The 23,861-nt window shown below is 39.6% G+C and overlaps 1 protein-coding gene across 1 annotated transcript in view; it reads right to left on the bottom strand.

Moving 5' to 3' along the window:
- The window catches only part of DLX3 (distal-less homeobox 3), a 29,670-nt gene extending 9,753 nt beyond the window's left edge, over positions 1–19,917 (bottom strand). The window contains 3 exon segments of the mRNA XM_077460063.1: positions 8,466–8,659; positions 19,447–19,866; positions 19,869–19,917. Coding sequence (XP_077316189.1) covers positions 8,466–8,659; positions 19,447–19,866; positions 19,869–19,902 — 648 coding nt within the window. The 5' untranslated portion in view covers positions 19,903–19,917.
- Between the last annotated feature and the right edge of the window lie 3,944 nt (positions 19,918–23,861).

Genomic DNA, 23,861 nt, shown 5'->3' with positions numbered 1-23,861 from the left:
TTGGATGTAATGTAAATGGTGTGTAACCCTCGTATAGTACATTTGCCTTGAATGATTTTGTTAAAGCGGATAGCTCTGTTTAATAATCCCAGATCCCTTTCTTGAAAATAGAGAGGAAGTGTCTTTGCTATCAGTAGATTTGAGCTGGACCTTAACTCTTTTGTAAATTCCCCAAGGGTAGATTTACATATGCAAACCATATTAACCAATCAGAAGTCAGCCTTCTTGAGTCAAACTATAGTAGACTGATAGCTGATTTTCGATTGGTCACCCAGGACATAACACTATTCTTTGGAGTAGATACAAACTGGAGATGCCTAACCCCACACACCAATTTCAAATCTGGAGTGCAGTGAAACAAAGACCGATAGGCCTATTAGGAAAAAAATCCCAATTTCCATTTTGCTACACCAAAATCTGAAGTGCAGTGACACAAAGACCAATAGTCCTATTAGGAAACAAATCCCAATTTCTATTTTGTTACACCAACTTGGAAACCTAATATTAAGGCTGTGACTGGGCAACATGGGAGCTGTAGTTCTTCAATGGCATTCCATGGCAGTAGAGGAGGTACTGTATATCTTGTAAACAATCACAGTTGCTCAACAAAAGAACAAAGTGTTTTGACAGTGACAGCTCGGCCTTCCTTTGTTATTAAATGATGTATGAGTAATAAATAACCAATGTCATTCCTGTGGACAGGTACACACCTGAGCTTGCGTGCACGTTAACTGGATCACACAAATAAAAACATTTGCACTTTGTTTCATAGTGAAAATCCTATTGTAAAGAACTCCACCTTAAAAAAGTCTTTCCGCAGCAGAGTTGTTTCGATTTGTTAATGTAATTTATTAACAATTTCCGTGAAATCTTTGAGCATGAGATCCATAATCTGAAATGCAGGTGACCTCCAAAATCCGACAGGAAAATCTTAATAAAAAATATTAAAAATAAATAAATTGTTGCCTTACAGTACCAAAAATTATACCTCATGTAACTTTCATGGTGCTTCAAAGCATCTTCAAAGCCTTCCTAGAAGTCTATGACAATGATCACCTACAGCACCTGCAGTTTTTGAGGGGCTTTTATTCAGCTTTAGCTTTGCTTTGTTTTGGAGGTTTTTCAGGTATGGGATATCCCAGGATGCACTGGGAGACCAAAAAGCCAATGAGAAAGACATCATCAGCAGTCACTTCTGGTTCATGTGTATATATTCTGGAAGTGTCTGGTGCAGACGTCACATCTGGTGTGCAACATGGAGCAGCAGAAAGGTGAGTGGGGTAAAGACTGGAGCAGAGCAACTAGCAGACAGAACACATAGTGAGCAACATGGGAATGCTATAGTGCAGGGATATGCAATTAGCGGACCTCCAGCTGTTTCAGGACTACAAGTCCCATGAGGCATAGCAAGACTCTGACAGCCACAAGCATGACACCCAGAGGCAGAAGCATGATGGGATTTGTAGTTTTGCCACAGCTGGAGGTCCACTAATTGCATATCCCTGCTATAGTGGAAGGTGAGCGGGGACCGGAGAGAGAGAGGACTTGGGCTTTTTACTGAGTGGGGTGAGTGGGGGACCAGCTGCGCTTGGGGTTACTACTGAATGGGGGATCATCAGAGCTAGGGGTTACTAATGACTGGGGGATCAGCAGAGCTAGGGGTTACCACTGAGTGGAGGATCAGCAGAGCGGGGGGTTACTACTAAACTGGGGATTAGGAAAGCTGGGAGTCCTACTGGGTTGGGCATCAACACAGCTGAGGGTACTAACAAGCAAGGGATCTGCTAAACGAGGGTACTAATAAGCTGGGGATCTGCTCAATGAGGAAACCAATGCTGAACAGGGATACTAAGGAGCTGGGGATCTGCTGAGTGGGAGTACTACTGAGCCAGGGGTTCTACTGGGCCTCAAACCACACACAGGGCATCTGCCAAACTTCATTAAAGCGGGAGTCCGCCGGGACTCCGCGTTTTTTTTTTTTTTTTTAAAAGCCAGCAGCTACAAATACTGCAGCTGCTGACTTTTAAAATAGTGACACTTACCTGTCCAGCGCGCCCGCGATGTCGGCACCCGAAGCCGATCTCTCGATCGTCTCTCGGGTGCTGCCGCCGCCATCTTGGGTATGGGAATCAGGAAGTGGAGCCTTTCGGCTTCATTTCCCTGTTCCCTACTGCGCATGCGCGAGTCGCGCTGCGCAATAAGGATGGACCCGCTGCCTCTGAGATCTGTGTGTTTCCCAGCAGGCAGCGGGGGACTTTCGGAAAGGGGCGTAATCTGCGCCCCTTTCCGCAGAGAGCTATCCCGGAAGTGGGTGCAGATACCTGTACTGTACAGGTATCTGCACCCCCCTCCCCCCTGAAAGGTGCCAATTGTGGCGCCGGAGGGGGGGAGGGTTCCGATGAGCGGAAGGTCCACTTTAGGGTGGACCTCCGCTTCAAAAAAGCATCACTGGAGCATCACAGAAGCATCAAAAACACATCACAGCAGTATGTTGAAGCTGTAGGCATTTTAATGTGGGTTAAAGTCGAAAAAGTGTAAATGAGCTCGATTTTGTCCAACGGATTTTGTCCGAAACTGTTGCATACACACAGTCGGACAAAGTTGTCAGAAAATCCGATCGTACTTAACGTGATGACGTTATTTTGTTATGACGGGACTACGTTCAGGCTAGTAGCCAATAGCTTTGGTCTAGGAATTTGATCTGAGCATGCGTGGCACTTTGTCCGATCGGAATTCTCTACACATGATCGGACAAAGTCCAATCGGATCATGTTGTCGGAAAGTTTTATAGCCCAGCTGGAAAACTTGGTCTGTTGGATACAGTCGAATCAGTCCGATGGAGCCCACACACTGTCGAATTATCCGACAACACGGTCCTATTGGACATTGTCCATCGGAATGTCCGACCGTGTGTACAAGGGCTTAGACTATTAGAAGGGCCAACAAAATCAATTTAAAGAAAGGATATATCTATGTTGTAAAGACAGTTATTTGCAACTCAGTGCAAACAGGCAAAACTATAAGTATGGTCAAAACTCTTCGTTTTGAATAGGGTGGAGAAGCGTTAAAACTCCTGCCAAATTATCTTTTGCTATATCATTGGGGAGATTTACTTTTACTTACTGTCCCGGAGATGCAACAGTAAGATAGAGGAAATCAACCAGAACTAGGGGAATCCCCCATTCAAAGATTTCCTCTTACTTCTTAGTCTGGGGCCAGCTTTGATTTTTACACACACACTGCAAGGAGACCTACTTTAACCAGTTAAGGACCAGCCACAGGAGACGTGACGACTGAGCCGATGCACATGCCCGGCGGCCGTTCCTGAGAGAGACAGAACAGAGATCTGTCAATGTAAACAGGCAGATCTCTGTTCTGTCAGGAGAGAGGAGACAGATCTGCTGTTCATACTGATTATGAACAGAGATTGGTCTCCTCCTCCGGACAGTTCCTTCCCCCCACAGTTAGAAACACTCCCTAGGACACACATCGCTGGATCGCTATGGAGCTCAAGTAAGTATATAACACATATATGAGTTTTTTGTTGGTCTACATTAAGGATCTAGTCTTGCAAAGAACAATCGTTCCAGACTGATATACATTGTTAAATAGACAACTGTAAATTGTAAACTCACAACCAAGTACGTAACCTTAGGGTCCCACAACCAAGTATGTAACCCTTGGGTCCCACAGTGTATGCGTTCATTCAATGTCCTTTTTTTTGTCTCTTACAGAGTAACTCTAATATACAGACATATATGTTGATGTAAGTCAGTCAGTAGTTGTAGGTGGTATTCTTTTTCCACCATGTCCGGTTTTTGCCATGGCTCTAGAAGTATCTATAATAGCCATCAAAAATGTTTAGATAACAGAACTGTCCCATTCTTACTATACCTCTCTATACTGTGAACAGGGTGGCCCCCACCGGAGGCCCTGGATGACTTTTTTAAGGTTGTGGCCCTCCCATATTTTTTGGACTCTCACCGTGAGATCTTGGAGGGGGACATTACTGTGGTAGAAGTATTGGCCGTAATCAAAAACCGGATGGCTGCTCTTATTATAAAAAGTTTGCCCCACTGTTGGCACCCCACCTTCAAAAAATCTTTACTTCTCTTTGTGACGGGGTGGCACTCGATGCAGATTCTAACAGAGCTCATATATGCTTGATCCCTAAACCGGATAAGGATCATAGGGATGTGGCAAACTATCGCCCGATATCACTGATTAATAACAACTTTAAATTATTCACAAAAATATATGAAAACCGGTTGAATACATTTTTGGTGCAAAATATCCATATAGATCAAGTTGGATTTGTTATGGGGCAGCAGGCTGCAGACCAGATCCGTTGGGCCATAGATGTGGTCTCTGTCCTGTGCTTTAATTGGGATGGGATGGACGCTAAGAGAGGAATGTTGCTGTCTTTGGACCTTCACAAAGGCCTTTGATTCCCTTTCCTGGCTTTTCCTTTTCCACATATTGAGAAAATATTTAAGTATTATCAGTACGCTATATTTAAACCCTTCGTGTAAAATTCACGCATGTGGTCGTAAAACGGATCTTTTGCAGATAAGTAGAGGAACTAGGCAGGGATGTCCTCTCTCGCCTCTCCTCTTTATTTTGGCAATAGAATCATTGGCCGTAGCCATTCGAGCCAACCCCAATATTCACAGTGTCTCTGGTGGCGGCAATAAATGCGATTTCTTTGCCGACAATTTGTTTCTATTTATAACAGATCCTATCACAATCCTTCCCAATTTATTTGCTACACTTTCTAGGTTTGAAGGTGTCTCAGGACTGCACGTTAATCAAGCAAAATCAGAAGCGTTGGACATAAATCTTCCTGACTCGTATGGGAGACGGTACAGAGGTCCGTTCCCTTTAAATGGTGTACACAAGCACTTTGTTATCTTGGAGTTAAACACACTCATGACATTTCCACACTATTTCAAGTCAACTATATCACCCTTTATAACTCCACTGAACAAGAATTAAAGAACTGACAGATACATGTGCTTTCCTGGATGGGTAGAATAGCGGCCATTAAGATGACAGTTCTCCCTCGAATCCTATATTATTTTCTGTCACTGCCAATTCCAATACCATTTACATTCTTTAAAGAACTTTAATCACTGGTTTACAAATGAATTTCTGGTTGTGATGGATGTAGGGTGGCCCACTAAAGTCTGTATATCTCCAAGTGTAGAGGTGGACTGGGAGTTCTTTATTTTTTGAGGTACTTAAGGGGTGCTTAATTGGTACTAGAATACCAAATTTTCTCTGCAACATACCAACCGGACTGGATATGATTAGAAGCACAAGCTAGTCCCTCACTGTCTATAGACCTCCTGATGTGGCTCCCAACAAGAGAGCGTCGGGCTATTCTGAGTCCTTCCTTATCCCACTCCCTACGTCTCTGGCACACGGTGTGCAAATTGTACCCACTGAGGTTTCCCCCATTCCCCTGTGGCCCCTATACTTAATAACTTGCATTTTCCTCCAGGACAGAATCCCCAACAATTCAGGTTATGGGTTAACAAAGGCCTTTACAGAATAGCATGTTTCACTGATTAGGCAACAGTCTTATTTTCTGGACACACCACAGATGCCCCAGATGGAATCCTTCCGTCTGTACCAAATTATGCATTTTTATAAAAATCCCTTTATACAGATCAGATAGACATAACCAATAGGGCCTTACTTTAAATCAAATGCATACACGGATCAAAGTCACGTTGGGGGATCTTGGAGCTCTATGTCCTCTTCAATACTCAACAGACTAAGCCCTCATGTCACACGGCATGGGAATCAGATCTAAGCGAGACTATAGAGGAGGAGGTTTGGGGGCAGTGGTCGACCATGGTGCACAGAGGAATACTCAATACTTCCTTGGTGGAAGCATATTACCATGTGTTGTCCAGATGGTACCTGGTCCCAGCGAGGCTGGAAAGATTGTAATTTGTGACATCCCCCCTTTGCTTCAGAGGATGTGGGTGAGAGTGCACTATGTTTCATGTTTGGTGGTCCTGTCCAAAGGTCCAGCACTTTTGGATCAGAGCATTCACTCTGGTCTATTCAGTGACAGGATAAAATATACCTAAAAATCATGCTCTGTTTGTGGACCTGATGGACGAGATCCCTAGACATCTCCGAACTCTCATCTTTTTCATTTTTTCAGCAGCTAAAATTACTATAGTGCGAGCATGGGAAACCCCAGTTCTTCTTCTTTTCACCCCTCCCCTTTTTTTCTTTTTCTTTTCTTCTCTTCTCTTTTTATGTTCAATGATATTTACCTTATGGATGCAAGTGGAGAGTCCTAGAGCTTCTCATTTTTTCGAAGTCAATGTGGCAGTTACGTAAAGTGAATTGAAGTACCAGATCAACCTTGGTGATAAGTACTCCGATCTCTAGTTATGCTGTAGGCGCTACAGTTGGATCAACTGTTGCAGGAAGGTTTTTGGAGTAATGTCACTGAATTGTTTATGCCACAGAGTAATTATGATTATTCCATATATGCCCTGGGCAGGCAGTAGCCTAATTCACTTGAATTTACCTTTTCAATTGATTTTTGTATTATAGTTACAATGACCTGACACTTGGTTACCCTTGAGGGTGCATGGATCTTTCTATATCCGTATGATACCATTTGTATGCTAAGAAATTTGTTAAACTTTTGACTAAAAATCTATTGCAAACAAAAATGATTAGCTGTTGCTCGTTGCCAAGGGAAATGTTTATGGCTACCTAGCTACCGAATGAGCCCAAAGACTCAAGTCATTCTTGGCCATGAATAAACTTTCAACATTTCTTGCTCAGTACCAACAGAGGCCCATACAACTTAGCAAGGGGATAATAAACTCACTTTACAGTATTGATTATTAAAAGGTCAGTCCACCCAAACTAATATTTACATTTTAGGTAGATTTTGGAAATGTTTATTACTTGACAAATTCTTATATTATTTGAGATCTCTGCATTGAATTTCTGGATCTGCATACCTGCTGTAACCATTATGAGGATTAAAATATTTTACTTTTTATATTATTAAAAATGAAAGGAGGAGTTGGGACACAAAAGGTGGGTGGGAAAAGCTAAAATGTCCATATGGACAGGTTGGCAAGGATGACAGGATAATATCATTGTATATCTAAGACATTTAAGAAGCCAGTAGCTGACTCAGCCCACAATACTCCATTTATCATTAAAATATTACCTTGGGGTGGTCCTTCTTTGTTATGCCACATAAAGGTGGAATTAACCTGTAGTCCTCATTTCTGTGTGTTAAGGTAAAAAAGTTACCAGAGCCAGACCCCTTGGGGGAGTGATGCTTTTGGTATAAAAGAAGCAGGTGGGGGGGATGGGGGCCTCTCTCAGAAAACAGATGGAGTCCTATAATTTGCCGTCCTCTGAGTCTTCCCTTTCTCATGCTTGTGGGCTGACTCCTGGGAGTAGTAGGATCACAGCAAAACATCCATCTGTGTTGTCGATTGTTACCACTGTACAGCAGGGAGGATCCAGTGTACTTTCCGAATTTTCAGTGCCTTCGGGATTGGCTATCAATCAGAATTCAGTTTATGGAATTCTGATTTGCTAAGATAGTTTATTGCCCTTTGCACACCACCTTAATAAAGAGGAAACTTTACCCTTGTTGATAAGCTGGTGCAAAACAAGTCATCATCTGGGGTTATGTGTAGAACCAAGATTAAGATTAACAAAAGACAACTTCATTGTTTGCTATGGGTTACTGCATTTGTGGTAGGCCCTCGTCTTTACTGCCTGCTAGTATTTTACAACAACCACAACAACTACAATTATTCAAAATACATTTGTTGTGGGCGATAATTAGGAATTCAGGTAAAGAGATCTCGCCAAGAGATACTCAAGGGGGATTCCACCCACTGAAGTCCACCAAAAGCGAAATATTGAATTTTGTTTTTACATTTTGGTAAAACTTACAAAATATAATAAAAGGTGAAATCAAATTTTAACATACTGGTGTCTTAAAAATGAATACATTAATGAAACGGACAAAGAGCAATGGTGTACCATAATCCATGGCAACTTATTACATTTTAGATTTTATTTAGAGCTGTGAAGACATTACATAGGTTTGTTATATTACATACATTTCTAAGGCAATTGTATTTTGATATGCATTTGTCCATTTTTTAGATATTGTTTATTTTTTTACTTTTATATATGCACCCATTTTAAATTTGTACACGATACTATACTTGCACATAGAGAATTAAATAATTTTGTGTAGACTGATAAAACCATAGTCATGTCCAGGCTTATTTCAAAGGAAAAGTGCAAAACATAGGAGCACACACCAGCCAATCAGAAAATTGTAAATGCTATCCCCCCATTGGTTTTAAGGGGTCATTACTGGAGCAACTTACTGTACTGTATCTGTTTATCACTGCCCGTCTTAGTTTGTCATTATAAACACTTGTTGCCATTACCTGTGTCTGTGTAAGCCCCAGCTGGGCCGCCAATTCTGCCCTCTCTGGCAGCGCCAAGTACTGGGCCTTCTGAAAGCGTCTCTGCAGTGCAGCCAGTTGATAACTAGAGTAGATGGTTCTTGGTTTCCGGATCTTTTTGGGTTTCCCATTGACCATTCGTACCTCGGTTTCTGGCTCTTCTTTTATTGACACAGCTAGAGAAGAATGAGATAAATAAGTATGCTAGCCAAAGCTTCTATTGTCCTTTAAAAGGCTTAATTCATATGTTTAAAAAGACCTGCCCAGGGCTATTTTTTCAATCACTCTCTAAATTTGCAAAGTTTTTCTTATGCAATGCTCATTAGTCTAATGAAATGCTTTAATTATGCAATGTTTTACCCAAAACACAAAGTCTTGGGGAATTTGAGAAACTCAGTGACTTGGTTTGTACCATTTATATCAGAGGTGTCTGAAAGAAAGGAGCCTGTTTTGTCCTCTAGTAGCCAATTACAATTTTTTTAGCTGTCAGTTTTCTAGCAGAAGAAAGGAAAAATTACACAGAGTGTAATAGGACTACTTTTACATGAGGCACTCAAAGATAAGAGAGATATTTTCCAATAGGCTGAAGTGGTAACAAGTTTGGAATATAAAAAGGTAGCTTGATCTCCCCAGTACCTACATACAAAGCTGCTGATAAGGCAGTACAACCGGTACTGATGTACTGGGCCCAGGACCACTCAGCTAAACAGGGGTAATCAGGGCAGCTTTATTGTTCATTTCTGCCTAATTTCTGGATAAAGTCAGTGCTGTTTTTTTGCTGCGCCGGGGGTGGGGGGGGGGGGGCTATATGGGGCCCCATGATTTCTAACAGTAACCCTATATAGTCTGGGAACTCTATCTCCTCAGGAAGCAGCCTGAACTCCTGTGAAACGCGTAGAGAAATTTGCAGACTTTAAAAGAAAAACTTTTAAGAATCAAGAAACTAACACATTTTATAGGGCTGTGTAAATTAAATGTTCTAAACTGGTGCTCTTTAAATCCAGATTTGGAGTTATGAGTTTTTAGATGGTGATAACAAGCAATTCTTAGAATGAAAGTACTTGCTACGACCCCTGGAGTAGCCTTAACCACTTCCCAACCGGCGCACAACGATGTACGTCGGCAGAATGGCACTGGCAGGCAAATTGCATACAGGTACGTCCATTTGAAATTGCCGCCCTGCCATCGCGTGCGCGCCGCCAGCGTACGCGCGTGTGCCGGCTGGGACCCCGTGAGTCCGGTCGGGAGTCCCGCGGACTCGATCGCCTTGGGGGTACCCGCGATCGTCTCACAGGGAGGCTGAACGGGGAGATGCGGAAGTAAACAGCATCTCCCCGTTCTGCCTAGCAACAAGTGACACTGATCTCTGCTCCCTGTGATTGGAGCAGAGATCAGTATTCACTAACATACAGCCACGCCCCCACAGTTAGTAACACGCCCCTAGGACACACTTAACCCCTACACTGCCACCCCCTGGTTAACCCCTTCACTGCCAGTGTCATTTACACAGGAATTACTGCATTTGTATAGCACTGATTGCTGTATAAATGACAATGGCCCCAAAAATGTGTCAAAAATTGTCCGATGTATCCTCCATAATGTCGCAGTCACAATAAAAATCGCTGATCGCCACCATTACTCGTAAAAAAAATAATTATTAATAAAAATGCCATAAAACTATCCCCTATTTTGTAAACGCTATAAATTTTGCGCCAACCAATCAATAATCGCTTATTTAGATTTTTTTTTACCAAAAATATGTAGAAAAATACGTATCGGCCTAGACTGAGGAAAAAAAATGTTTTTTTTATATATTTTTGGGGAATATTTATTATAGCAAAAAGTTAAAAATAATGTGTTTTTTTTTTTCAAAATTGACGCTCTCTTTTTTTGTTTATAGCGCAAAAAATAAAAACGGCAGGGGTGATCAAATACCACCAAAAGAAAGCTCTATTTGTGGGAAAAAAAGGATGTCAATTTTATATGGGAGCCACATTGCATGGCCGTGCAATTGTTAGTTAAAGCGACGCAGCGCCGAATTGCAAAAAGTGGTCTGGTCTTAAGCCAGCAAAATGGTCCGGTCTGAAAGTGGTTAAACAGTAGATACTCATCTAAGTACAGTTGAGCCAAAAAAGTATTAAATGTCTTAAGAGGCCAAAGGTTTTTGTTACTCCTACAAGTGACAACAAGAACATCAAGGCCATCCAATGCATTTTTGGGCCACAAATCTCCCTTCCTTGGGGCTTAACACTATGGAAGTCAGCAGAGCTTCCCCTCATTTACTAAGCTCTGGAGCAACTGCACAGCTGAGATTTGAACCACAATGAACTTATCCTGCTTGCTCCCTTTTAGTGTGTAAGGTTGACCCTTAAAAGTGTTTTGTTCTTATCTTATCTGTTCAATAAGTGCAAAAATAATTGCAGTCGATCATGTCAGAAATTGCATGAGCTGATTATATCATGTGCTTTCTGATTCTGCTGCACGCTTTTCAGTTACATTGTTCTCAGCTCTCTCTGTAAAACACAGAACACTGCCCCACTCACCCCATGGCATGGAGATGAGGAGAGAGAGGTGTTTAGTAGACTTCCTGTCCTAGGGGTGACAATGAAGCTCCTCTATAATACAGTATGGCGAGTGAGTGCTTGCACCATAGGGCAGGAAGTGTGTTACTGTCGGGACCACCAGGTGCAAGTAAAGGGGAAAAGATCCTAAAAAATAATACTAGTGCAACCACTACATCTAAAGACTGGTGAGCTGCAATATAACAAATGTCATGTTTTTGGGTTTAAATACACAGGAACATTATTCTATAATATCTATGTCTTTGCTTTAGGTATTTGTGGTTGCTAAGCATGTTTTATACCTAGAAGTATGTTTATACAGTTACATACATCTAGGAATGCTAACAAAACACTGTCAGTTAAGTATCCACTTTGTAGTGCCTGTCTTTTATCTATAGCATTATACTTTGTTTTATCCTGTTTAGCCCTTTTATTTTCAAACACTGCTCTCAAGCACTGCTTGTTATTGTCAGGGTACGCCACAGGTAGTAGAACTGTCTGCCAACTTTTTATCTGTGTCTTTTCTGATCATTGTGTTGTCGTGCTTCTAGATCTCGTCCCTATATATGTGCAGAGGTCCCTCTCTTTTTTTTCTCAACCAGGGTTCCATGGAACCCTAGGATTCCTCCAGAGGTTGCTAGGGGTTCCTTGAGCAATGACCAATGTTTGCCTGTTTGGTAAGTTTCCACTGACACCAATTATCTTTTTAGCTATTTGTAAGGAGGGGAATCTTCCCAATGACCACAAGTGTAAGGAGTATTCTTCCCACTGACCATCACACTAATGTATCATTAATTGTATATAGTCATTTTTAGCTAAGGTTCCTTGAGACTTGAGAGTTATTTCAAGGGTTCCTTTGTGCTAAAAAGGTTGAGAAAGTCTGGACTGTGATAACCAGCTTATGTCGAGTTTATTCAGAGTCATGTTTGATTTATCCTGAGGTCTATCACTAGGTGAGATGAAGTTGTAGACAAGCTAAAGCCCTTGTACACACGGTCGGAGATTCCGACAACCAAATCCGTCGGATTTTGTCTGAAACTGTTGTATACACACGGTCGGATGAAGTTGTCGGAAAATCCGACGTGATGACATTATTTCGTTACGACGGGACTACGTTCAGGCTAGTAGCCAATAGCTTTGATGTAGGAATTTGATCTGAGCATGCGTGGCACTGTGTCCGATCGGAATTCTCTACACATGATCGGAGTATGTCCGATCGGAGCATTTTGTCTGAAAATTTTACCAACAAGTTGGAAAACTTGGTCCGTTGGATACTCCGATGGAAACAGTCCGATGGAGACCACACACAGTCGGAATATCCGACAAAACGGTCCAAAAGGACACATTCCGTCGGAATCTCCGACCGTGTGTACAAGGGCTTAAACATGTAGTAGCAATCAGTCTCACATGAACGCATTATGCTCAAATCTCCCAAGTAGTTCTAAGGCAGTCTTTCTCAACAGAGGGTTCCATGGAACTCTAGGCTTCTTACAGAGGTTGCTAGGGGTTCCTTGAGCTGTGGCTGATTGACCTCCTATCTGAAGGTGAATACCTAGTTATGGGATCAAAGCTACTTGGCAAAGTCAACAGCATAACACCAATGATTTTTTAGTCAAGATGGCATTCTGGGTACTACTGTAAGGGAGATATTCTTCCCACGGCCTACAAGATAAAGGGTGTTCTTCCTACCGACCACCAATAAAAGGGGTATTATTCTCACTGGCCACCAATGTAAGGGACATTTTTCCCACTCTCGGACATTTTTCCCACCCTCGGACAATGTAAGGTTCATTCTTCCCACTGACCACTAATGTGAGGGGGGGGGGGCATTCCTTCTACTGACCACCAATGCAAGAAACTGATCTTCTCTCTGATCACCATTGTAAGGCACATTCTTTCCACTGATTACAATGTTAGGAACATTTTCCCCCTGACCACCAATGTAAGGGGCATTCTTTTTACTGACCCCCAATATAAGCAACATTCTTCTCACTGATCACCAATGTAAGGGATATTCTTCCCACTGACCCCTGATGAATTTGTTTTAGAAGGGGTCTCCCAAGACTTAAAATTATTTGTAGGGTTCCTCTGGAAATAAATGGTTAAAAAAGCCTGCTCTAGACTAAAGCCAGCCGTAGATGATACAAATCTCGGCCAGTTTAGCAGGTACCAGCCGAGATGTGGACCATCTATGGGCAGGCTGAATGCACCAAATTTTTGACATGAGATATTTGCTGGTGGCTGTACCCGTTAGCAATAATCACTGTGCTCTCCCGCAGGGATGGCTCCCTGCTCCCCCTCCCCTTCCGGGTGAACACAATGGCTGCACGGGGGGGGGGGGGGGGATTCCCCCATCAACACTAAGGGGTTAATTTTCTAAAGGTAAGGTTGCTCCAAAGCTTATTACATGAAGAAGCTCTGCTGACTTGCATTATCCAATCATGTGCAAGAAAAAAATATGTATTTTTTTTTTATTTTCCTTGCATGTGGTTGGATATTCTTTGCAAAGTGAAGCTTTACCTAATTTACTAAGCTCTGGAGCAACTGCACTTTGCAAAGTGCACAGGATATTTTCCTTTAATAAATCAACCGTGTTGATGGGGGAATCAAGCAAATTTACTTTCCTGCAACTCATGGTTGTAGGAAAGAAAATTGCACCATCCATGGCCGGCTTAATGGGGTGACTGCCAGCAAGTTACATCTGTTAGTAGCAAGAAATTAAAACTATATGTATGGTTTAGCTCCATTACAGATGAGGAAGATGCTGGTTTATTTAATATTGCAGGAGCAATGGCAAAGTTCCACCAATGAGCTTTCACAGACTGGGCTACAATAAGCTGCAATCTGATTGGCTGGTAGAGGTAAGTGCACTTTGTAATCATCAGTGCTTTTTATTCTTTAAATATAAACAGATTTATCTTAATCATAACCATTCCATTTGGGATAAACAGCCTTGTACATAGAAGAGCAAGGCACATGTTAGGAGTAAAAGCAGTCAGCGACTAAACAGTTCAAGTAGAGAAAGTTAGGCCACTGACTTTGTTATACTGTTCGGTAGAGGTTCCTGGACCATAAGCCTGGCTGAACATAATTACACAACCTTTACAAGTAAAACCAATGTGTTTCAGCTGGGTATGTAGCTTGGAATTCATCCCTAACAAAAATCTTTGCAGCCAATCGACTGGTCCTTGACAACCCTAATCAAAGAGATTAGGTTCAAAAAATATTCTAGAAATAGGTCATGTTGCAAGATCCACATAGCCATGAAAAGCAAAACAGTTTTAACACATAGAGAACATAGACCATTGATGGTACTAAAAAATACAAATTAAGAAGTTCATGGTGGATGGATTTGAAAAACTTGCACGCACAAAGGTTTTTTATTGATATACCCATGTTGTACTATGTCTCAACGCGCCATGTTTTTCAGGCTGAATAAACTCTCATGGGGGTTACATCATATCAACACAGCCAATCAAGATGGCCAAAGACAACGAGCGTGGACAAAGCTGGCAGAAATAAGATGACAGAACTGGCAAGGGAGCTCACAGATATTGCATCACTGAAGGGCAGATCAGTTTTGATGGGTTTAGTTACACTTTAAATAAAATATAGGCTCATACAAAACTTTTTCTTTTCAGTCAAAAAATAGAAGCATTGCCTTTAGCAACAGCAGTAAAGTCAGCTTCAATGGGAGGAACCACAGGGCCCAGTGGGTGACACGCTATCTGACAAACCTGGACGTATCTGATAGCACCGGTGCCCATAGCTCTTGATGAGAATGGTGTTTCAACACACTCGCTGTTGGAAAGGTAAGTACTTCTCTTTTTCTTTAACCGAAATCTGCTGCTATAAACTCACCCAACTGGTGACAGGTTGGCTTTAACTTTATATTTTTCTAATTTGTACTGTGGAAATAACAGCTGCTATCCTATTCAATAAAGAGTTTATATTCTCAGGTATGTTAACTCCTAACAACCAATCAGAATCAAGATAGTACTAGTCTGCCTTCAACAGAATTAATTCTGATTGGTTGCTACCACATACTACACTTAAGAGTTTGTTTTCTAAAAAACCAAATGTTTTCTTGGTTTTGGATAGAGCGGCGAAGGAACCCTATCAGGTTTTACTGCTATCCATTAGAAAGATTTCCCTTCATTTCCTGTCCTGCTGATGTGTTCACCAGACAGGAAGTGAGGGGAACACTCCAACATATACAGGAATAAAAATTCTTCTTTTTAGTAGTAGAGGAAGGCTAGAACCCCCTGATGGATTCTTATTTCTGTTGTGCCCACATTGCAGATTTTTGCTACCTTCCTTGTGGCAGTGCCATTGTCATTGGGAGAGAAAGTCCCATAAAGAGGGTAAATGATGTCCTAGTTGGTAAAAATGTGAGAGCTCTATTCCTTCCCCTCACAAACCAAAACTATAGAAAAAAAAAGCTTTGGGCTTGATATACACTTCAACAATAACAACTCTTTATTGAATAAGGTCACTGCCTGGCTGCTATAGGTATTTTTCCATTGTGTACAGTTATTGCAAATACCCATACCAACCATGACACATCATCACATCATGGAAATGCCAAACTTAAATTCGTTAGACATGCTAGTTACCTGGCTGTCATGCTAACCTTCTGGTTTTTAGAACTTTGGTTCACTAATCTAGATAAAGTGTGCAGATAATGTCCATTGCAGCAACATGCAGTTATTTGGGATTAGAAAGTTGGTTTGTGCCGTCTTCCATGACTAACTGGGGAAATCTGTATTCAGTCGCAAACAATTTTTGACTACCAATCACAAAAAAATGGTTTGTTTGGATATTGGTGGTTGTCATAACATTTTTAAATTCTAGCTATAGGCCTGCCAAGAAGCATGAGGTGACATCAGGAGAGTATGTGGAAGCCTTATCAATCTAAAAGTTGAGATGGGCCAATGTAGTCCAACCAAACCGCAGTAGCAAAGTCTTATTTGGCCTGTTGGTACACAAAGTACTCTAAAACCAACTGTTGCTGCCATGCCTTGCCTTTGCCAATTAGAGTATGCCTGGAAAATATATAGGAAGGTAATGGTGGCAAAACATGACAGAGAACAGATGCACCATACAAAGCCATTTTAGGCAAGAGATGACATCTTCCTAAGAGGGTAGGCTTAGTTAAGGTTTTTGAAGGGAGATACAGTTTTTGCTTTCAAGTTCCCTTAGCCATCTAAGTCCACCACTGTCAGGACCTGTATTTTAGCATTAGCCAGTGAGAGTTTGGTCTACTTGTTTGTACAGCGACTGTCTTAATATATCTAGAGAAAATATATACATTGAAAAAACTTTCAACAGCCAAAGAACCAATGATTTCCAGTCATGTAACTAAAGTGTTGTTTAGGCTCTAGAGTCTCGAGCTTAAATAACATTTTCTTAACCAAGGTGCTATCGATCCTTTGGGTTACACTTGAGTTTGCTTAAGGTTCCTTGAGTAAAAAATGTACCATCTGCCTACTGGCCAATATCACTCCACAGAGCCAGTGGTGTAAGATCAAGGGAGCCTCTCCTATCATCTCTCTGATAAATAGCAACTGGCACCAATGATCTTCTTAGCTGTCTGTATAAGGGTTAACCAATAGTGTAAGGATGCAATTTTTCCATTGATCCCCAGTGTAAGGGACATTCTTCTCACTGACTGGTAATGTAAGGGGCATTCTTCCCAATAACCACCAATGTAAGGTGTATTCTTCCCACTGACCACCAATGTAAGGGGCCACGCTTCCCTTTGACCTCCAATGTAAGGAGCATTTTCCCAATGACCTCCAATGTAGGGGGCATTCTTCCTACTGATCACCAATGTAAGGCCCATTCTTCTTAATGACCACCAATGTAGGGCCCATTCTTCTTAGTGACCACCAATGTAAGGCCCATTCTTCCCATTGACCACTGATGTAATGGACATTTTCTCCACTGTCCACCAGTTTGAAAAAAATTCTTCCAATGCAAGGAGGCACTTGACTGGCCTCCAATCTCCGATGTAAGAAGGCTCTTTTTCAGTGAATACCAATGTAAAGTGGTGCTACAGTTTTACTGTCTACATCTTGGACCACCATTTTTTTGGGAGGGCGGGGGGGGGGGGGGCTATTAAAAAAAATTGGGGTGTCAAATATGCATTGTATACCAGCTTTTTATCCTTTTATCCAACATGATATTAACTACCGTATGTACTGTAAGCTGTAAATATAATTTTTAGCTGGGGCTCTTTGAGACCTGAAAATGATTTAAAGGCTTCCCCCAGGCTAAAAGGGTTGAAAAGGGCTGCTCTAGATAGTCTAAATACAGTAAGTTAGGGTTAGGTAGCTTACATTAAAGCAGAGACCCTAGACGGCAAGCTGAGAGATACAAAGAGACAGTCAAGATTAAGACAGAGACAGACATTTTAGCCATAGGCAGATCTGGTCAGGCAGCTTGGATATGCTCAGACAGCGGTGTAGCTTAGATGTACAGTAGATAGACAGGCGGCTTGGGGAGACGCAGACAGGTAAACAGGAGCTGAGGATTAGAGAAGAGACAGGAAGGGAGGGACATCACACAAAATCTTCCTACTACAGGTATAAATTCACTCAGATTAAAGTTACAGACAGGCAGGCAGACAGGTCTCGCTAAGCCTACTCCCGTTCATGAGGTGTCAGACTAATACAGGGACGGACCCTTAAAATATCATAAAAATGTCAGATGAAGTGGCTACAGGGGACCAGCCCAGGAAACTGTGCATAATAAATTCCGACACAGTAGGCGAATGATAATTTTACAGGTTTTAAATGTACCAATAAAATGAAAAGAAAATATAACAAAAATGGGAAAAAATAAAAATACATTATTATCATTTGCAAAAATATTTTCTTAGAAAATATATCTATGTTTTAATGAATAAGGTAGAAAAAGCCCCAAAATATATATATATATATATATATATATATATATATATATATTATTATCCATATTAGTCAAAAAATGAGAGTTGAACCTTCAGTGATCTATATATTTTATAGCTGAGGTTTACATTCAATTAGGTTGCCCCTCTTGGAATGAATGATAGCTACTAAGTATTAAGTCAACTGGAGCTGTCAAACTGCATCGTCTTTCTGGCTTATCAATGATAAAACCCATATCCCATAGCGACCAATCAAAAAAATCCTCTCTTAGCTGATGTGACGAGAGTAAACTAAAATGGGATTGCATGCTATTGGTTATGGCCATAACAGTACATATTGTATTATATTATTGTATACCAGCCTTCCTGAACCTTTTTAACATAGAGGAACCCTTGAAATAACATTCTGCGCCCAGGGAACCCCTAGTAATAATAATTATATCTACAGCTTAATCACATTAGTGTTAAAGAAATTGCTCCTTACGTTTGTAGTAATTCCCCGCTTAGCTAAAAATTGGGGACAGAAGTTATTCACCTGATGGGCAGAAGTTGCTCATAGCTCAAGAAACCCCTACCAACCTTTGGAGGAACCCTGGTTGAGAGAGGCTGTTCTATACTATACTATACTATATACTCTAAAACTATACTATGCTATAATAAAACGTAGACAAAAATATAATGTTCTTGTTGTCAGTGACATAAAAAATGATACAATAATAAATATTTGGTAATAAGCATTTGTAACAAACTTTTTTGGTGGCAAGCAAAGCATATAGTAAATATCAAGAGGGTAAAACAGGTAGCGGTCTATAAAGGGACAAATAGAAGATGGCAAATTATAAAGAGGCATTATAATAATAGGAATCAGACCAGGGGGGAGAAGAGTTCTATAGTGAGTCTGTACCTTGTACACTCTTTATAATATCTCCCGTAGCCCTTGTTCTTATTCATATTATTCTAATGCCTCTTTAGAACTTACCATCTTCTATGTATCCCTTTGTTGACTGCTACCTGTGTTGCCCTCTTGATGTTTTTTTACCCTCTTTAATTTGTCCCTTTCTTTTTTGCTATCTTTTTTTTGCCCCTGTAGTCTATCAATCATCATTTCCGTGACCCCTTTCTCCAAGTTTCCTTTACATTCATATCTTTCTTCTTGGTACCCACTGACAGTCTGGCTTGGGCTACAACCATCCATCTTTTACTTCTCACAGATCTTTAATCCCAATAATCTCTTAATTTCATCTCCAAATTCTTCCTTTCTCCTCCTACTTTATAGCTATTATCTTCCCCTTTATTTTCTGTTGTTATTTTGACCATTTTTACTTGCATACTATTCTCTCCATCATATTCATCATCTCCTGTCATTCAATACTTTTAGATAATATCTACAGGCTCCGACTATAGATATTGTCTAATCTCTTTCATTTTAATGTTTTAAGCTTGATATGTCTATCAGGTGACACTTTTTAGTGCCCCTTTTTCATTTCCATACCTTGCTCCTGAGGTGGGGCCTCCCGAAAATGTCCATAAGATCGATATCCACCTCCATACTGGTAATCATCCTTGGGCATGAAGCCATCTGCCCCTACTAGCCCACCCATGGTAAATTGGGGGTGATGGTGATAGCTGTAGGCATTGAGCGACTGAGAATATGCCTGACTCTGATAGTAGTCATGTTGACCCCCAGCTAAAGGACCACTGTAGTAGCCCATGTCTGTGGCGGTTGACTCCGGTAGGGTGGGCGAGTCCTTTGACACAGAATGGCAACTCATAGAGGTGCTGAGGTCGGTTAATACGGCCATCTTCTTTTCATAGGTCCCACTCATGTTACGAAGAGCAAAGTCGATATCCCAGTAGACATTCACACGAACATCCCTGCTGAGCTCTCTTGCACTTCTGCCTGTACAATAAAGCCAAACCAAAGCTTCACAGACCAGTTCTGCTCCATAATTATAGGGTAGAGAAGGGAGGGTCTCGCATTCCTATTGGCTCCAGGAGGAAAGCCTTCCAGGCAAAACAGATTTCTTCATCAGCTCTATATTTATGTCTCAGCTTCTTGTCAGTACAAAAAGAAAAAAAAAACACACACACACACACAAACACATATATACTCGAGTGCATGCAACTGTATATTTAGATGAAAAAATGCAACTGTGTATTTATATAGAATAAAAAAAATTCAACATATATATTAGCTACATCTACAAAAATAGTATGAATGGTAACATTGTGCAGAATACAAAACTGTAAGTTTTGTGAGTTTAAAATGTAAAAAAACACACCCTGTATACAAGGCATTCATACAGTAAGTTGGTACAGTGGATGTGCTAAACTTGTATTGTTGATTTTGTTTCATGAGCTATATGTTTATACTTACACCATACATTGCAATAGTGTTTTATACTTTTCTATAAAAAAGTACTTTTTTTTCTATTATTATAAACTAAGCATGTTCTAATCAGCTTTTATTAAACATTTTTTTATTTAGAATAGAATATATATGTATATATGATAGATAGATAGATAGATAGATAGATAGATAGATAAATAGATAGATATATACATCTATATATAGATATATATCTATAGAACCATAGATCTATTAAAATATATATATATATATATATATATATATATATATATATATATATATATATATATATTTATGTTACAAAACATATTACAAATATTATAGTATAAATATTACATAAATATTACAAAATAATTAATACAAATATAATACTACAAATATTACAAGCAATATTACAAAATTGATCACAGATAATAGTTTCAGGGTTTCTAAAAAAAGAATTAATATATCTTAAACTATATATATATATATATATATATATATATATATATATATATATATATATATATATATATATATATATATGGTACATTTATGTTACAAAAATATTACAAATATTACAAAATATTACAAATATTATACTATAAATACTACATAAATATTATATATATATATATGGTACATTTATGTTACAAAAAATATTACAAATATTACAAAATATTACAAATATTATACTATAAATACTACATAAATATTACAAAATAATTAATACAAATATAATACTACAAATATTGCAAGCAATATTACAAAATTGATCACAGATAATAGTTTCAGGGTTCATAAAAAAATAATATATCTTAAACTATATATATATATATATATATATACATATATATATATATATATATATATATATATATATATATATATATATATATATATATATATATATATATATATATATGTATGTATATATATGGTACATTTATGTTACAAAAAATATTACAAATATTATACTATAAATATTACAAAACTATTACAAAATAATAATACAAATATAATACTACAAATATTACAAACAATATTACAAAATTGATCACAGATAATAGTTTCAGAGTTTATAATTTTTTTTTATATATCTTAAACTATATATATATATATATATATATATATATATATATATATATATGGTACATTTATGTTACAAAAATATTACAAATATTACAAAATATTACAAATTTTATACTATAAATATTACAAAACTATTAGAAAATAATAATACAAAAATAATACTACAAATATTACAAGCAATATTACAAAATTTATCACAGATAATAGTTTCAGGGTTTATAAAAAATAGTATAGCTATATTACTAAAAATATTAAAAATAATAACACACATATTACAAATATACTATCACAAATATTACAAATAATATTACAAAATTGATCACAGGTAATAGTTTCAGGGTTTAAAAAAAAAAAGAAATATATACATATATACACACTAAATTTATCAAAGACAATAGTTTCAGTATTTATTTAAAAAAAACAAAAAAATGAATTATATTAAATTGAATCCAGTAGACCACTACGCACAGTTAGGGCCGGTTCACACAGCGAGGCGAGGCGAGGCGACACGGCTCGCCTCGCTCCCGCAAGTCGCCCCCATTCAGTACTATGGAACCGTTCTGAGAGGAGCGACTCGAGTCGCTCCGACTCAGAAAAAAGGTTCCTGTACTACTTCGGGGCGACTTCGGGGGCGACTTGCATTGACTTCTATACAGAAGTCCTCTGCAAGTCGCCGCTGAGCTCCCCGCAGGTCGCGGCGAGGTAAGTCGGAGACGCCTCGCCGCGCCTCGCTGTGTGAACCGGCCCTTACTGAAATGTTTTTCAGGTTTAACAATTTGAAATCGAAATCAGAAGCAATTTAGGCTATGCGCTTAACAGTAAGGCTGGGTTCACACTAGTGCGAATTGGATGTGGGTTTCTCCACACAATGACAGGAGATTGTGACTGACTCTCTATGGAGCCGGTTCACACATCTCCGTGGCGGTTGCGAGGGGGGTCCTGTGCGTCTTTGGCTCAGTTTCAGGGCCAAATTCAGTCAAAAAAAATGAGGCCCTGATTTGTCCCTGAAACGGAGAACGGGGACGCACCAGACTCCTTGCTGCGAGCCGCGGCCATCTTAGATGTGAACCCAACCTAAAAGGGGACTCTGTTGATCTGAATTGGTTCCTACTGAATAAATCAAGTGCCAAGATCTTGACGTAAAATCCAAAATGCCAAACCATGTATACATTCCATTTTATACAACACGGAGAGGCCGTGTCTCACTAGCCAAAATGCTGGTTTTTGTTCTCCACGGCTGTTATGGAAATGGTTGGCGCACAGCTCCAGGGAAATCGCACAGGTGCATGATGGGTGTACTCAAGGGATCCCCATCGCTGTACAAAAACCAGACCAGAGAGAGTTTCAGCAGCTATAGCTGTACTGCGCTCGGATCTTCGTGTAAGAAATGTTTGATGTATGCATGGTATGTTTATGGATGCATTGACATTTGCTGGCCGCCTTCAAAATGGCTGCAGGGCTGCTCGAGTTTCTATGGAGCTATGCCAGCTACATACATGAAGCTGTATGACCTGTGCATTGTCCACGTCTTACTATTTACTGTAAATGTAATATTACAATAAACATAAAATGATTTGGTATATGTTTTTTTTTTTTTATGCTTTGAAAACGCACGTTTCTATTTGTGGTGCACTTAAATGAAAAAGAACAAGTAAAATGTATGATGGGATCTGGCGATGTTCTGCGTTTTCTGCATACAGTTCCAGAACCATCAATGATCATGGCACAGGTTTATTATGTATTTTGTATGTGGTTTGAAATCCATTCACCAGCACCTAGTATACAGTAACTTGAGATCGTGAGATCTTGTGTAGACTCACCTGCTGCGTTTGCATTTGAATGCCGCACTGCTGAATAGCATACATTTGAACAGAAAATGCGGGAAAAGGCTGTGTTCCACCAGCTTTGTCTGCAATGCGAATGCATCTCAATAGCACCTGCTCTATCTAAAGAAATGCAATGCAAACATAGTCAAATGCTGTCTCAGGACTGTCATCCACACTACATTATTAAAGGCTAATAAAGTATATTGGAAATGACTGATCTGGATTTGCTGTGCCCTTTCCAAAAAGCAATATCCAACATTTAACATGTACATAGTTAAATGCACAACTAAAGTGATATATGATTGTATGTAGCTACCTAGTGGTAAGAAGTTGTATTACAGTTCTTTTTTGTTTGCAAAATCATACTTGGAGGGTAAAATGCATACCTCCCAACTTTTTCAGATGGGAATGAGGGACACCTATCAGCAGAAGTATGCAGCCATAGGATAAAGCCCTTGCCACGCCCCCCTTAAAGGAAAATTGTACAAAAAAACAAGATTGGTAAAACCCACAAGCGTTTTTTTTACAACTACTATTCCTTTATATTGGCTTTTGGAATTTACAAATGCAGCAATTTAGAAATCAGATGAAAGGTTTAGCACTGGGAAACACTTTTTGATAGATAAAAAGTGCATTTTA

This window comes from Lithobates pipiens, unplaced genomic scaffold (genome assembly GCF_037356315.1).
Source record: "Lithobates pipiens isolate NorthernLeopardFrog02 unplaced genomic scaffold, aLitPip1_a1.2 Scaffold_28, whole genome shotgun sequence".
Lineage (NCBI taxonomy): Eukaryota > Metazoa > Chordata > Amphibia > Anura > Ranidae > Lithobates > Lithobates pipiens.
The sequence above is the reverse complement of the archived record's forward strand: the minus strand, read 5'-3'. Positions and strand labels throughout refer to the sequence as shown.